The sequence below is a fragment of the Hemibagrus wyckioides genome, linkage group LG16 (assembly GCF_019097595.1).
Source record: "Hemibagrus wyckioides isolate EC202008001 linkage group LG16, SWU_Hwy_1.0, whole genome shotgun sequence".
Taxonomy (NCBI): domain Eukaryota; kingdom Metazoa; phylum Chordata; class Actinopteri; order Siluriformes; family Bagridae; genus Hemibagrus; species Hemibagrus wyckioides.
The window spans coordinates 10160437-10177410 of NC_080725.1; the positions used below are offsets into that span (position 1 = coordinate 10160437).

Here is a 16974-nt window from a genome sequence, read left to right on the forward strand (position 1 = left end):
CCTGTTAAAGGGTGGTGTAATGAATGCTACAAGGTGCTAGGTTAGCTTTTGAAGTTCAAAGGACGTCAGTTAGGTCGCTTGCGAAAGGTGGATGGAAGTTTATGACTGTTTTTACCGCTCAGACTGGTTTCATGCATAAGTGAGGATCAACAAAACCCACACTCAAAAGCCGAATGTCGAAGATGTCATGATAAAAAAAAGAGTCAGACAGTTTTCTGTAGTGGAACTAAATAACACTACAACTAGATCAGAATTCAAGACAAAACTGAACCACAAATGTGTAAAAATGTAAATTAGGAAAATACAGGACAGGTTTGTGCTCTCTAAACCAGGAATTTAACATAAAAACCACCTACAATAACTACTACTACCTACAAGACAAATTAATTAAACTCTAACAACAAGCTTATAAAGAATGTATTAACACTGACAGTTATAACTAAATTATTGTTAGACATATATAACCTTCTTAAGGTGACAGTTAAACCGTGTGGTGGTGAATACAGCCATGATTTATAGATACTGTAAGAAATGGCAGTTGGAAAAAGGAGGCTAGGACATGCCAGGTGCACTTATAAGTAGAAACTGACATATGTGGCTTTACTGCAAATGCATAACGCACACCGGCAAAATGTAAATGACAAAAGCATCAGAATAAACGACAGCTTTAATACAGCTCATCACTGATATATTACACAGAACAAAATGTCTGAACTTAAACAGCCTTCATAAGAAACAGATGACTAGAGAACTATTTTAAAACTATTTTATTTTCATGGTTCAACTACAGAAAATCACAATAAATAAATACAAAGGTAGATTTTTGTCTTTCTGAATGATAGCATGTGCCATTGATGCATCGCTTCTTACAGAGCATTAAGAAAGAATTTAATTCTTAATTAAAGGACATGATTAATAGTTCATCGTTATACCCTGTAAAAAATTAAAAGCCAACTAACTAATAAAAGCAGAATTTGCAAATAAATTATAAATCACAGCATATGATGTGGACATTTGCAAGATGTGATGATGATGATGATGATGATGATAATAATAATAATAATCATCTCACTCTTTTTTTTTTTAACACAGCATTGACTGAAAGAAGCATCATTTCAAGTTCTTAAATAAGGCAATAGGGCAACCTGTAGGATTTCACACAATGATTGCTCAGCTGAGGTAGAGTGTAAATCTGGGCAGGACTGAAGAGCGTCATGCATTCCTCTCTGAAGGTGGAATGTACTCCAGGCCCAAATGGGCGAAAATTTCCTCTTCAGAGTTTGCTCGAAGATAACGCTGCTACAGAAGACAGGAAGACTGTAAAATTTAAGGAGACTAAGAAGAACCAGCAGACATGTATATGCAGACATGTATATACAACTGGGGCTGTTTTAAGTGCTTAGTATTTTCACAACTGTGGTTTTAGCCTACTTTTAAGATCTGAGTGTTAAAGTAGAAACACTGAATAAACTGCAGGTAAATCTTAGGCGATTTAGCCCACCTCGAATCTCATAACCACCTATTGACACAGGATTTAAGGAACAACGAAATGTTCGCAAATTTTCCACTAAGCTCAAATATAATCTGAGAAGTAAAGACAGTACAGCATTTCAATTTTGCCTCTTCAGATCTGGGGCAACAAAGCTACACACACGCGCACACACATGCACACACACACACTTCACGTTATTAGTAAAAAAGAAAAAAGTAATTACATATTTTACAGCCATTTTAAAACTGTAACGCTTAGTTTGTATGTGAACATTTAAAAAATTCCAAATGATTTTGCCCTGTTTTGTCTAAACAATAACAAGGCAAAATCGTCTAGAAAAACAATTTCATTTGAGACAAATGTAGTTTTGCACTTAATGTTTTGCTAGCCTACATAACATAACGTGACTCTGGAACAACAAAGGAAAGTACATGATTTAGCCTTAGACTACAATACCCTGCCCTACTTGAAGCAAAACACTGTCTGAAAAAAAAAATATTATTTATTCTCTTTTCAGTATATATCTTTCAAAACATAATGTCTGTGTTCATGTACTTACTTGTTTGCTGTCATAGAGTGCATGACTGCTTAAGGACATTCCCTTCTCTTGTCCTGCCCAGCGCCTCAACTCCCTCTCAAAGAGCTGCACAAGGAAAGGGTTTCAATAGGTTTAAAGTGTTCCCTTAATTGAGCATTTCATCTATAATTTTTTTTAATCTATAAACAGATTTACACCATGTATGAAAGCGATCTATCTGCCAATTAATTAATAAACCCTAGTAATAAACCTTACCTTAGATCCTGTCCAGCCCAGCGTAGCAAAAGCGAACTGACTGTAAGGACTGACTACAAGATCGACTCGAACAGCTCTCCATGTAGACCCTGCGTGACGTTCCTCTGTTCCAGCCGCCCTGCCGGAGTTGTACGAAGAAGTTTCGGTGTGTGTATCACTCTCCAGTTGTTCAAGCTTGAATATAGAGAAGCATCTCTCAAATCGGTCCATGTTGCTAGCAGGACGAGCAGGTCCATCTTTACTCTCTAGGTAAGAATTCCTAGTTGTTTTCTGGTACAGCAGCAAACCCTGGGAATGAAAATGAATGGTTTTAGGTAAACAATTCCAAACATATGTGTGGTATTAAAATGACAGATATAACTGCGATCATTCCACTCATACTTCTCTTTCGTGGGCTTTTGTATTATATTTTTAAATTGTATCTGAACAGCTAACTGCATCACTAAATTCACTGCACCTTAAAGTTAAAATTGAACATGGGACAGGCTGAAAACATGTTTCCGTTTATCCTTCACAGTTTTGCAGGGAACCTAGTGCCTATCCCATCAGGCACAAGGCAGGGGACACTCTGGACAGAGTGCAAACCCATCACAGTGCACTACTGCACACACTCACACTATGGACAATATAAATGTATATACGTATGCCAATCAGCCTACAATACATGTCTTTGGACTGGGGTATTGCACAGGGAGAACATTCAAACACAAGGTGGAGGTAAAAATTTAACCTTCAACACTGGAGGTTCGAGGCAAAACATACTAATCACTACGTCACCATGCCCCACCCCATTCACAACTAACATCCTCCAAATATATAACAGCCTACACGTCATGTGCAACTGCAATATGTTATGTTATTAAAAGAATGTATTTAGTATATGCTTTTTTCATTGGATGATGTGTTTCTGTGTAATGTTCCTGAAATTAGGCCAAAGACAAAAGATAAGCCTTTTAATCTGTAGTATTTACTACATGCTAAGATCATCTTACTGTTTGGAATAACGTTCAGAGATTCCCAAACTTCGTTTTGGGATAATGCTTAAACACACCATCAAAGCATTGTTACTCATATTAAAGAGGAACAAGGAAGAAGAAGGCTTGATAACATTTTCAACACAATTACAATCCACCTTGCTGGCAACAGAGGGCTCAAAACAGACAAACTTCTCCTTAACGTGATGTTCAACAACTGAAAAAGATCTGATGATGTCTATATCTATAACACTATAGCATTATGGTAATAATACAAGTACTTCTGATTGTATACAGTAACACTCATTACATTAGATAACAGATCTTCAGCACAAAATCCATGTCTTCAATAATAGTTAAACATCTTAACGTTTAAACATGACTGACTACCTGATTATCCAACCAGTTCACAATCTTTGGCATCAGCCTTTCCTCTGCCCCCTCCTCCGGGTGTGTGATGAGAAAGTCAACATCATGGCCCAACTCTTTACCCCTAGGACAAAAAAGTATAAGACATATTTATGTATTAGTGTTGTACATACGACTGTGTTTTAAGAATTTCCTCAATTAATGAGAGACAATTAATCATAATATTGTTGAGCTTAGCTAAAGTGAAGCTAATGATCCGATGCTGAATTCTGTTGAACTCTGATTGGTCAGCTATTGATTAATTTTCTATAACAGCAGTTCTGACAGTATTTTAAATATTGAGCAAATGATGATTTTTATCCATTATGCATCTGATGCTATTCAGTGTATGAATCAGATGTTTATACCTTCTGAATCCTCCCGTGAGTGTAATAATTGCCCCGGGAAGCACAGCTTTTACTGCCTTCTCTACGATGTCACTGATGACCATAGCCTCCTTTTTAGTGACAGGTGTGTTCAGATCATTATAATACTTCACTCCTAGCAGTGAGAAAGAGATAGCTGAAGCACACATTACACACTTTCAGGCCTGAGTAACAAAATGAGAAACTCAATTGTTAACTGTATTTTTATTTCATTCCTGACAGCCTCCTGGTTCAATTCCCGGGCTTGGCGCTAACCCAGCCACTGAAGAGTTAACTCTCAGTGCTGGTCCCAAACCCGGATAAAATGGGAGGGTTGCGTCAGGAAGGGCATCCGGCGTAAAAACAAAATTGAAAAATGTGTGGACCAAGTGAGCCACTGTGGCGACCCCAAACAGGGAGCAGCCGCAAGAGCAACAGCAACATTTTTATGTAATTCCTGAACAGAATTATCCTGTACCTGCTTGCTGTGCATGGTTCAGCTTTTGTCCTGTAGGAATGAGGTCTAATGGACTCCGTAGGCCTTCCCTAAACCACCGATCTGCAGTCCGAACTCCAACACCAAAAACATCGGTCAGTGCCTGAAATAGGTGGGGAAATATATTTTTTAGACAAATTACAAGTCTGTGATGCTATAATGAAATTTGTCAATTGGTAACCTTCATGGCTTGAAACTGCTCAGACTGCCTTGTCGACTCCACTTCACTTGACGTGCCATCTTCTAAAATCTCCTAAAAGATTTGCGTTCATATCAGCAACAGAGCATTTTAGATTAACATGAACCTCAACCTCAAATCTGTATCTCTCACCTTTATAACTCTCAATGAATGCTCACCCAAGCAGGGCAAATCCTTCAAGTCGCCCATGGAGCGCACAACATGAGGAAGTGCCTTTAAGACAGACGCCGACCTTCGGAAGGCTACGCTCCTGCCTTCATTCTCACTGAACTCTGCATTCTGGGCTAGGATCTCCAGAGCGTCCTGCAAAACAATTTGAGCAGCATTGTACTTTCACTGATTGTAGCGAAACCTAGGGTTTGAAGTAATGCTGTGCCACCTGAGTGCGATATTAAAAAACCGACCCCAGACACCAAACATGATTTAGAAAGTTTGTGAACCCCTAGGGGATTGTGGAGGCACTGTAGGGGTTTCATAAGACTTGTAGAAAGGTCAGGATTGATTTAATTTCCTAACACAAATTCTAATATTAAAAAATAGAAAAGTGCTGCAAAAATAAATTTCACCAGAAATTCGTTATAGTTCATATTCATATTTCATATGCAACCAGTTTTATTTGACATATTCGTATAAAAAACTGCAAAGGGTGTGTTAGTCAGGTAATTTAGGCTTTAAAACAAGTTTGGGAATGAGATGACTGACTACATTGAGGCTATATGGAGAATTGTGCATGGTCCTGTATCCTGTATGACATATAAAATGCACCCAAAGTGAACAAGAAAACACACAGGATGTGAAGGACTCACTGTCAGGAATGAGTTGTGGTGCTTCAGTGGAGTTCTCCTCTGACAGGCGTAACTCTTCATTTTAACCGCAGGAGTGGTCTCAAAGGGTTTCGGGCTGGTCTATAACAACAATATTCATCACCCCACTGTCCGAATGTTCCTTAACATACACATGTGCAATGGCTTACAACTATTACCTTTAACCTGTGTCTGTCCTGAATGGGGACAGGATTTCCGCTCGCCATGCTCTCAGTCAACCAACTGATGTCCAGCAGATTGACTGAGTGGGCTGAGGCTTTTCCTTCTGTGTCCTTCTGTTTCTTAATCCAAATGTCAACCTCATCTCCAGTGTTGTTTTCTGACACCACGTGCGTGGTGGAGGAGCTGCAAAACCAAACAGTATGCTCGACATTATTTTATAAAAATGACAGTGAAGGATGCATGACTGACAGGAGGACAATTTCTTGAAGTCTACCTGTAAGACTCTTGAATCAGGAATCCTTTACTCCTTCCAAGACGCGTCAGGAAGGACTTTCTGGACGCACCCATCTTCCTTTCCACGATGACTATAGCAACATCTGGATATTTACACGCTTCGTCATGACTTGCAGTTTGTTCAGTAGTCACTTTCCTGCGTTTTAGGGGAACCATTATCTGTGTGGCACTGCTAGCCAGCTAGTTACCATAACTAAAAACGTAAACAACGTATTAGTGGTGTTAAGGAAGCAATTGCTTCCTTCTCGTGATAGGAAATTATACAGGTAATTAATATGCTTTGTTAGCGACCTTTCTGGCGCAAAGATCACTAGTCACTTCAGCACAACATCAGACCGGTGACTTCTGAAAGCAGAGATTGTAGAAGTGAAGAGGTGTGTGAGCTCTAAACTGTTCCGACCTGTGTTGCCAGATCCCTGTTTTGTATGCAGCTAGCAAGCCCTGACGGTGGTTTTGTTTCTCCCCACGTTTAAAATTAGGATGAATTTATTTCCTGTGTTTTGGATGTCTCTTGAAGTGCGTTTCTCGAAAATATCTGGCAACCGTGATTCCACGGAAGTACCAATGAAGTGATCCGTGCACGAGCAGAGTTTACTTAGCTAATTGATTAGCTCTTTAATCCAGTCGGGAAAACAAAATGTTTACTGCTTGTTTTACAGTGAATGTTTTGTAACGTAGTTAAATGCCACATTAATGAATTAATGTTACTCGGTTAACTCCTGATTCTGACTCACAGTGACTCGAGGCAGACTCACAGTGACAGAACAGGTTTTTCCCCGCAGCAAGCCTGTAAAGTCAATACCATTTAAACCGATAAGTTAGTCCATGATTTTAATTCCTCACACATTGGATTTAATTTCTACTAAACCATTGTTAAAACCTGTCACATATACTAAACTGTCAATAGTAAACTTTAGTGACTTCATTAGCTAGAGGAAGTGATGTATTGCCACAGAGGAAGAAATATATTGGAAAGTTTGTTTCTGTTCCACATTTGAAAGAACTGTCTGTGTTTTTTTGTTTTGTTTTTCTTTACAGGTTTCGTTAGTGTCGATTTTATTTCCATACGTCAGGTTAAAGTCCCTCTGCAAAGAGCATGAAAGTCATATGACCTTCGAGTTGCACTTCCTCAAACCCGACACACACCATCTCACTACAGCGCGCGTGCAACTTCTACTTTAACTCTGTTTCAGATACTGCTCTAAAACAAACCTCTACAAGACTCTGGACCAGACCCGGGGATACTCATGGCTAGTTCATTTTCAAGAAAATCGCATAGGAACCATCTTAGGAGAGTGCCTGAAAGAGGTTTTGCTCTCCTGCTTTTCCTTACTCTATTCACCTGCATACTGAGGTGTACAGAATGTGTCAAATCCAGCAACATGATTCTCATTGTAACAGACGACTTGGACGTGGAGCTTGGTGGAATGGTGAGTTTGGCAGATATTCCTATGTACTATGTGTAATTTGTACTTCTAAATAAGCAGTTGTGATGATCACGGTATAGAATATACCCATTACCAAAATATGTCTGTACAAATATATTTCACTACAGACGCCGTTAAAGAAGACCAAAGCCCTGATTGGTGATGCTGGTGTCACCTTCTCACACGCCGTGAGTAAAAAACAAAAATTGCACTATTCAGTGTAGGAGGTTTGAATTCTACCTCTGCTCTGTGTGCATGGTGTCTGTATGTACTCCCTTTGCTTCTGAGATACCACTCCAGTGACAAGGAAGGTACTATTTAGTACCCTTTTTTCTGTGAATGTACCGGAAACATTTTGAACAGGGGTGTCCAATCTTATCCAGAAAGGGCTGGTGTGGGTGCAGGTTTTCATTCCAACCAGGCAGGAGCTACACCTGATTCCAACTGGCTAATCAACTGATCTTGGCTTTCAGTAGATTTAGATGTGGCTTCTGCTCAGTTGGAATGAAAACCTGCACCCACACCGGCCCTTTGCGGATAAGATTGGACACTCCTGATTTTGAATATACGGGTGGTCAGTCAAACTCAGATACTCCGCCTGTGGCCCATGGAAGGCCTGATAACTTAAATACTTAATTATGGACACATGCTTCAGTATTGTGAAGGTTGCAGTCACTTGTGTGCATTGGCTCTCAATAGAAAAGGCAACTTTAGTGCCAAGTATGCAGTAATTAGTTGTAGCTTTCATAATGAATTGTTTACACCAAGGGTGTCTAATTTTTATTTGGATTCCAATCGAGGAGGGGTCACACCTGATTCCTCCAGTTTAATCAGTTGATCTTGGATTTCAATAGGTTATGTGTTATTTCTGCTTGATTGAAATGAAGTCCACTCTGGGTAAAATCAGGCATCCGGGTTTAACATGTATACTAATCCAGACACTCTGTAATCCAGTTGAAATATTACTCCCATGAGTGGAGAAAGTGTGTCCCAGTCCATGCTCACCGATGTTAGTTTAACACCCATCTAACTGCCAACTGCACATTTCATCTCAAATATTTTGAAACCTGATCTATAATATTTACTGAGTTCTTATACTGGACCATTTTCTTGCACAAGGAGCATTTATACAGAGTATTATAGTCAGAGTTATCAGACACAGAGGTTAAAACGATTTTTCTATTTAATAGATTATTTCAAAGATTTAATCTCCTTTAACTTCCCTCCAGATAGAAATTTAATTGAGCTTGGCTTATTGTCAGATTTCATGTAAAGTCAAACAACTCTTCCTGTAATGAAAGCGTAGATGAAATCAGGCATGCTTGGTGACATGTTTGCCTCTTTGTTGTCTGTAATATTAGCCATTTAATCTGTTTTTTTTTGGGGTTTTTTTGTGATGTCAAGTACACAGCAACTCCCCTGTGCTGTCCCAGCCGGAGCAGCATCCTTACTGGGAAATATCCACACAATCACATGGTCCACAACAATTCGTTGTCAGGCAACTGCAGCAGCAGAGCCTGGCAGGCTGGTCCTGAGATGCAAGCCTTTCCTGTCTACCTCAGCAAGAAGTACTATCAGACCTTTTATGGAGGGAAATACCTTAATCAGGTCTGTTTTTGAGGTTTTGTTTGTTTGTTTGTTTATACCATTCATTATAGTAAACACATTTTATTGTGCTGTTTTTATCTAGTACGGGATTAATGAGACAGGAGGTGTGGGACATGTTCCTCCTGGATGGGACCAGTGGCATGTACTGGTGGGTCATCATCAGCCTCTCTTGTTTTTTTTTCTGTCTTGAATTGTGCAACAGACATCTTTAACTGATGACATGAATGACCCACCTCCTCCTCATTCGAACTGTGTTGACATTTCTTGGACTAAAAGTTTGCCACACATCTTTTAGTTTCCTAAGAATGACATTTTTTGTGATTTGTTTTTTACAGGTGGGGAACTCTCAATACTACAATTATACTCTCTCTGTGAATGGAAAAGCAGAGGTTCACAAAGACAACTATGAAAATGACTACCTCACTGACCTTATTGTAAGTTGTTCAATTAAAACAAAAAGAATTTTATTTACTTCTTTACTGAAATTTATAAATATTTACTATATTTTTTAGTAGTCCATGCTCAACATTGGATGTGTATAAGGGATGATTCAGTGGTAATACTTAAAGGTGTTGTCAGGTTTGGTTAACCTTGACCACACTGACCATGTCTGAGTAGCTATATTAAATTTCCAAGCAACTCTCATATGGTCATGTTGTTGCACATCTTTAGCCAGTTGCAAAACTGCTGAGCTTTGTTTCCGTGTATAGTCTGGGCTTTAACCTCTATACATGAAAAAGCCTAATCTATCTTTCCATGCGGAACCACATTCTCTTCTGTTCAGCTTTTTTGTAACCTAATGATGCCATACATGCCCTTTGGGGCCCTGATCATTTGCACATCACAAGAGAGACCCAGAGACTTGAAACTGTAATTAGCAAAACATATATATTTATTTATTCATCTTCTGTAACTGCTTCATCCAAGTCTGTCTTGGGGAATACATGCTGAGCGTGATACACAAACATTCACACTCTCATTCACACCTAGAGACAATTTAGAGTTTCTTATCCACTGACTTGTTTTTGTGAATCTCCACCCATAAAAATGACAGCCATTTTTAATAATCTCATAGTTATTTTAGTGTGTAATCTTATACTGTAATAAGAAATAGCAAATATATTTGACTAGATTGAAGAGATTTTAATTGTTGCAGTGCACAAACTGGAACCTAAGCTAAGAAGCTGGAGATGTTATTCAGCCTATTATTAATAAATATATAGAATAAAATTGTGTTTTTAGTGGCACGTTGCATACTCAAACTAGCAAAGCGATAGCTGATTATTCATTTTCTGTTTCCTCTCGTATGCTTCGGTGCGTCTTGGTGCTGTGATTTCAGCCTTAGTGCAATGAGGCAACATTTGATCTAAGTGAGAAATTCACGTAATTTGCCTGATTGATTCTTTGGAACAGTCTTTGGTGCGTCGCGTGTGGTCACAACTTTTGTTTCTACCTACAGTTGGTTCCCATTTGCTGTTTAATGCACAAAAAAGAAAAGAAAATCTTAATTTGAAAGATTCATCCTAATCCATTGTATGCAACCTTTAATTAAATGTAGAGACATTATGATGAAAAATAAAGTATGGGAGGAAGTACCAGAGATCGTCTGTGAAGCTATTGAGTAGGCGTAGCCAGTACAACTTGTTTGTTTCTGTGTGGTGGTTAATGTAGATTATAGATAAAGCTCTGGATATCTTTTTTCACTTGTGTCAATGTTTTCTTGTCCTAGTTGAACAGGTCACTGAATTTCCTGGATTCACGAAGCCCCCAGCATCCCTTTTTTATAATGCTGTGCCCTCCAGCTCCTCACTCTCCCTGGACTGCAGCTCCGGCGTACCAGAACAGCTTCACTGATGTCAAAGCTCCACGTGATGGCAGTTTCAACAAACCTGGAAAAGTAACAGAAAATAAAGTCTGTCATATTTTTCATATAATTGTGGGCATTGTGAGCAGTTTGTGTGTTTGGTTTTCTTCTCCAGGACAAGCACTGGTTGCTGCGTCAGCCTGTTAACCCTATGCCAAACAGCTCTATTAATTATCTCGACAATGCTTTCCGTAAAAGGTATAGAAATGTTAAAACATGCATTAAGTGTCATTAGTATTCACGTGGCATGCTTGGTGTGTTTACTGCTCTGTCTGGTTCTATACAAGGTGGCAGACCCTGTTGTCTGTAGACGACATGGTTGAGAAGCTGGTAAAGAAACTGGAAGAGCTAAAAGAGCTGGACAGCACGTACATTTTTTTCACATCTGACAACGGCTACCACACAGGTACGCACTCCACATTCCCTCCCTCTTCCTAATAACCATATTTGACTTTAACACTCTACGCCATGTCGCCTTTTAATTCCAGGTCAGTTCTCCCTCCCCATTGACAAGCGACAGCTATACGAATTTGACATCCGTCTGCCACTTTTGGTACGCGGGCCCGGGATCAAACCCAACCAAACTCTGCAGGTTTGTTCTGAACACTCAGACACCTTCTTATCGAGGTGTGTGTGTGTACATGACTAGGTAACGTTTGTTTGTGATGTCTTCTAGGCCCCGGTCATGAATATCGATCTCCCCATGACCATCCTCGACATCGCCGGAGTTAATATTTCTGTCTTGGATATGGATGGGCAGTCGTTTCTACCACAGATCGTGAGTGTGATTGTGATTTTTACCACAATATACAGAATTTAGTTATTTGTCACAGCATCTTACGGCATAGTAATTTTTTCAATTTCAACAGAAATTGACCAATTCTATACTCTGTACATTTAGTACACCAAAAAATACAAGTTTAGTATTTTTCTTCACAGCATGATATACTACTTCATATTTACTATATATTTGATCATCTTTTAAATATTGACAGAAAAAAATAGACAGATAAAACACCACAGTTCTATTTCTCATCGATTGTTTACTACAAATTTGACTGAAAATTATGCTATAAATTTTCTACTCAGTGATTTTAGTAATATTTTCATTTTTGAGAGAATTATATGCACCATAGTTCTGTATCAAATAACCATAATAGTCTTTAACGTTTTTATATACATGACAGATTTATGCACCATTTTAACACAGTTATATGCCACAAAGTACTACTACTAATAATAATAGTAATAATTTTTTTATTTCAGTTTCACACTCCAAAGTTCTATATTTAATATATTTAACAAGATTTACATTTTTGACAGATGTACACACCACAGTTTTATACTGAATAAGCTTTATTTATTTATTTTTTTACAGATATATGCACTACACTTCTATACTGAATACATTTTGTAAGCTTGAATTATAATAAACAATAAATAGAAATCGTTGGATATTTGACAGATCTGTGGACTGAAATTTTATACTGAATCACATTTCTTTTATACGCCACAGTTCTATATAGAAGAAATTCATGTGTAAAGTACAATTCTATACTCAATACATCTAAATAGATTTACATGTAGAATGCTATTCAGAAAATACAGCATGCTGTCTGCAGTCATCGTACAGTCAATCATGTTATAGACGGTCACTTTTCTTTTACAGTAATCACCTTTTTCAGTCAAGAATAGATGACGTGCATTTCCCTGGTAATCACCTGCAGCCATTTTTAGCTCCTCTGAATTTATGATTCTCTCTACTTGCTGTTTCTTCTGTAGCTCGAAATAAGCAAAATGCTGATTGAGCGTGATAGAAATAATATATCTGCATCGTTGAACATCTGTGTGCTCTGGATTTCTTTCATTTATAGACATTTATAGACTGTTTTTTAGACTCTTTTGAACTGGAAGCAAGGAGTCAGCTCGCACACATTGTTTAGCACATTTTCCACTCATTCCCTTCACCCAGTGGAGTCAGCCTTCATAAATAAGAATGGGTGCAGGTTTTCATTCCAATCAAGCAGGAGCCGCACCTGATTCCTCCTGTTTAATCGACTGAATTATGATTTCAATAGACTTGGGAGCGGCTTCTGCTTGGTTGGAATGAAAATCTGCACCCATTTTAGATAAGATCAGACTCCTCTGGTTTGCATGTTCACTAGATGGACACCTCTGTCCTTAACTGATACAAGCAGGACAGTCTATTGTACAAAAAGAAGACCAAGCCAAATGAAATGTATTATTAATTAATGACCAGATTTATGTGTGTAATCATAAGTGAAAGTTTAAAATTCTTCAATTTATTTACATTCATGCCTGAGGCAGATAAAAAATCCATAGTTAAGACTGATCCGATCCAAGCTGAGTGATTGTCAGTTAAAGACTTTGCTTAAGGGCTTTTTACATTCACTTCTACAGTCTTGCACACTTCTGCTCACTAGTACAGACTGAGTAAGAGATTGAGTTTTTGAATAAGAATAAACTTTATTGTAACTGTGAGTGCTCTTCTCAAACACAGTGCACTGAAATAAAATAGCATAAAAAACATAGTAGATAGTATATAAAATAAGAAATAAATAGTTAAAATAATAAACAATTTAAAGAAATACAGAAACACTTGTTCTTGTTTAAAGTGCACAGTGAATTTGCACATTTTATGAGGTAAAGTGCATATTGTGCTTATCAGGAATGTGGGTTTTTTTTCCCACCGTAGTCGAAAGCTGAAAGCTGTCATGCATATGAGAAATGTACTTCTCACATCGAGCTGAAACTTTAGGTGTCACACTGTGTTTGGGCTTGTTATGTTTTGCTCAGTGACACACAGTTCATCAGTGTGTCAGTGAGTGTTCTTGTTGTATTCAGCTCTGCCCCTGTGGTACACTCTGTAGTGAAGATGACTAAAATCATAACTTCTCTTTTATAGATATATATCTCAAATTGTGCTAGACCAACAGATTGATTATTAAACTCCCTTTATTGAGTAAACTAGTATTCTAAGTAATCTGCATGCATTAGACACATTTCTTCTATCTTTTTCCATTGCACTCTTCTAGTCCACCACTGTGGTTTGCATTGGCGGTGGTTTGAGAGCAGCTTTACCGCATTTCTTCCTTAACTGAGTAGTTAAAGCTGTGTCTTGCAGTTTAAAATGAAATAATTCGTTAAATAAAATAATTTCAGTTTTGGGGCAGTTATCCTTGCTGAGTTGTATGTTTTTGTAAATTGGTGTAGCATTGATTTTATTTTATTTTATTTTATTTTTGTGCTTGATTTATTATATGCAATTTGGATTTATTACTATGATATCCAAATAGTGATAAATACACCACAGGGTTGTTTTTTTTCTCTTTTTGTTTAGTCAGAGGCTGTTGGCTATTTTTCTTTAACAGCATAGGTGAGGAAGTCATCTGGCTTTATGGCAAATCATATGTTTATATGAATGGATATGTACAATAGTTAATGAGAAATTTGGTGGTAACACGTATTGTAGATTAAAATAAAGCCAAAAGATAAACAAAGTTGGAAGCGTAGATTTATCAGTTCGCTTATCACCTAGTATTTCTGTTCTTTTATACAGTAGCAGTCTGGTAAATTGTAGAATTGCTCTAACTGTGATCTCATTCTGTATGCAGGCGCCGTCATTACGCAATGGCACTTCACGTCCCTACTTCTTGGTGGAGTACACTGGTGAGGGCTACGTTACTAAAGATCCCGACTGCCCCAGACTCGGCCCTGGTGTGTCTGTAAGTGTCTTTGTCATTTCACGACTTCTTAATTTCTCAAAACGTAATAGTGTCATTACTTCAGCCTTGACTTGGTTGCTTTGGTTCTACAGCAATGCTTTCCAGACTGTGTTTGTGAAGACGCCTTTAACAACACGTATGCCTGTGTTAGGACTTTCAAGGACAACAATTTGCAGTATTGTGAATTTGCTGATGATGAGGTAAGTGATTAGAATCTTTTCTTTCTTATTGGAGATGTAAAGACCTATGAACAAGTTTTAATCATTATGGCTGCACTGATTCAAAGTGGGGTCTAGTTACGACTGACTTTATTTAGCCTCTGTAGCTGTCACATCTAGTGAAGGGCATGTGGCCTCTGTGCCAGTCAGTCCTAGGGAAGCAGGTGTGGCTTATATGCATATCATTCCTAGTAAAGGAGGTGTGGCTTTTATGTGTGTCAGTCCTAGTGAAGTGGGTGTGGCCTCTGTGCAAGTTAGCCATAGAGGAGGTGTGGCTTCTCTGCATGTCATTTTTAGCAAAGGGGGTGTGGCCTCTATGCCAGTCAGTCATAGTGAAGGAGGTGTGGTTTCTATGCCTGTAATTCCTAGTGAAAGAGGTGTGGCCTTTGTGCATATCAATCCTACAGAAAGGGGCATGGCTCTGACTCATGTGATTACATGGATGATGTTTGAAAGTTATGTATGATGATGTAAAAAAGATATATTATAGTTGTGAAGAGATGACCTGGGTCTGCAGGACAGCATCTACCAAGAGCGTCAACCATTTTTTAAAAAGTTTACAGTAACCTTTCTTTTTCAGCTAAAGTGATTTTATATTTTAATGAAGTCAGTGATGTGGACGAGACCTGCAGATGCAAACCATGCATTTCTTTCTTTTCACGCAGGCATTTGTGGAGGTGTACAACTTGACGGCTGATCCTCATCAGCTGGAGAACATTGTGAAGAAGGTGGACCCTACGCTCCTGCAGGCCATGAACCAAAAGCTCATCAAGCTTCAGTCATGCAAGGGAGACGGCTGTCGAAATCTCTAACAGCTCGAGCACAAAAGTTCTGCTCAGGTTGAAGTGGTAACCAAAGAGTGTGTGATTTTTTTAAAGTGATTTAAAAAAAACCAAACAAAAAACCTTAAACCTTTGTTTACACTCAGCCCTCCCTTGCTGCTAGATTCCATTTCAGTTTGATTTTATAGAGTGGAGGAGTGGTGTCTGGTATTACATACTTTTTAAACATATATCCTACTAGATGCACTGCAAATAAGAATAGTGCTCGGCACTGCACACTGTGAATTGAGATGATGGCGCGTACAGTTGTTCACCCCTTAACCTTTTTTTTCATTTATGTTCACCAGTTATTCAGTAACTACAGTGAAAGTAATATAAGGCATGTAGTTAAGATACAATGATGATTTACTGACACTTTATAGATTAATGACCGTAATTCATAATTCCTACATCACTAACATTACTTCGATTTGTCCTTATTTAATGATTTTATCATTCAAAATCACACAAATCAAATACCTTGGGTCGTTTCCTAGGCCTGTAGGTACTTCATGCCGTTCTGTAATGTGACAAGAAGTATTACAGGAAACATAGAAATCACATGATTAAAAATGTACTTCACCTCTATGTATTCTCCTGCCTTAAATGCTGTATACAGCTCTAGAAAAGACATGTTTAAAAATCACTCCCTTAAATGTGAATGTATTCATGGCATCAGCCTGGAGATGTGTTTGACTGATTTCTGTGCGTGTCTGATAGGCTTTGCAGAACTCAGTCATTTTTCTCTATTCCATTCAACCTTGGCTGGTTTATTTTCTTCAGAGTTGGAACGTTTTAACAGGGTTTTCTGGTGCATGTCACTATACACAGTGATTGTATCTATCTGAGAGTCTTCTTTTTGTCTGTTGTAGAATAAAACAGCTGACAACAGGATAGATATGGTAGGTGATGCACCAGGGCTATTGCACTTTTAAAAGAAAAATAGTAATGTTGAATGTCAAATATTAAAGGGAACTGTCATTTTTAATAATTAATAAGCTTTGCCTTTCACATTGAAATGTTGTATGTGCCTTTTGGAGTACAGCTGGATTTGTTGCTGGTAATTTTAAGGTTGTTTTTTTTTTTGGTCTTGCGTATCCAGCTGTGGAAAAATAAAATCAAAACATTTAAATTCTAAAGAAAATATTTAATAAATGATTGTGAGCATTATTTTTTCCACCTTTGCCTATCATTCTTTGTTTCTATATCTGCCTGGTACCACATACCACCTGACATTTGGCACAGCAATTCATGAACAGTTAAAATTCTACAAATTTTTGTAC

At 38.1% G+C, this 16974-nt stretch overlaps 2 protein-coding genes across 3 annotated transcripts; one reads left to right on the forward strand and one right to left on the reverse strand.

The window, feature by feature from the left end:
- Positions 1–770: 770 nt before the first annotated feature.
- Positions 771–6400, reverse strand: polm (polymerase (DNA directed), mu). 2 transcript variants are annotated; one of them, XM_058411634.1, is made up of 12 exons: positions 6299–6400; positions 5988–6200; positions 5710–5896; positions 5534–5632; positions 4860–5030; positions 4710–4781; positions 4511–4631; positions 4036–4168; positions 3650–3752; positions 2286–2573; positions 2052–2135; positions 771–1299 (listed from the first exon to the last, which is right to left on the reverse strand). In XM_058411634.1, the coding sequence occupies exons 2-12, from the start codon at positions 6161–6163 to the stop codon at positions 1213–1215; spliced, it is 1521 nt and encodes a 506-aa protein (XP_058267617.1). In that variant the 5' UTR covers positions 6164–6200; positions 6299–6400; the 3' UTR covers positions 771–1212. The 2 variants fall into 2 exon arrangements, with proteins under 2 accessions (XP_058267617.1, XP_058267618.1); XM_058411635.1 differs by having other exon boundaries at positions 771–1317; positions 5988–6394.
- Positions 6401–6562: 162 nt separating this feature from the next.
- gnsb (glucosamine (N-acetyl)-6-sulfatase (Sanfilippo disease IIID), b) lies at positions 6563–16861 on the forward strand. The gene is made up of 14 exons (XM_058411633.1): positions 6563–6824; positions 7201–7437; positions 7563–7622; positions 8839–9042; positions 9125–9190; positions 9378–9476; positions 10772–10939; positions 11022–11104; positions 11194–11312; positions 11395–11498; positions 11583–11684; positions 14542–14652; positions 14745–14852; positions 15536–16861. Exons 2-14 carry the CDS (start codon positions 7255–7257, stop codon positions 15680–15682), a joined length of 1554 nt encoding a protein of 517 aa, XP_058267616.1. The 5' UTR covers positions 6563–6824; positions 7201–7254; the 3' UTR covers positions 15683–16861.
- The last annotated feature ends 113 nt before the right edge of the window (positions 16862–16974 follow it).

What these genes read in the sequence shown, in the direction of transcription:
- polm (XM_058411634.1), bottom strand. Translation starts at nt 6,163, where the DNA reads ATGGTTCCCCTAAAACGCAGGAAAGTGACTACTGAACAAACTGCAAGT. An exon ending in ACCACAACTCATTCCTGACA is followed by an intron (nt 5,031 to 5,533) that starts GTGAGTCCTTCA and finishes ATTGTTTTGCAG; the next exon opens with GACGCTCTGGAGATCCTAGC. An exon ending in TGGGCTGGACAGGATCTAAG is followed by an intron (nt 2,136 to 2,285) that starts GTAAGGTTTATT and finishes TTCCTTGTGCAG; the next exon opens with CTCTTTGAGAGGGAGTTGAG.
- gnsb (XM_058411633.1), top strand. Translation starts at nt 7,255, where the DNA reads ATGGCTAGTTCATTTTCAAGAAAATCGCATAGGAACCATCTTAGGAGA. An exon ending in GTGTCACCTTCTCACACGCC is followed by an intron (nt 7,623 to 8,838) that starts GTGAGTAAAAAA and finishes TGTGATGTCAAG; the next exon opens with TACACAGCAACTCCCCTGTG. An exon ending in ACTACCTCACTGACCTTATT is followed by an intron (nt 9,477 to 10,771) that starts GTAAGTTGTTCA and finishes TTCTTGTCCTAG; the next exon opens with TTGAACAGGTCACTGAATTT.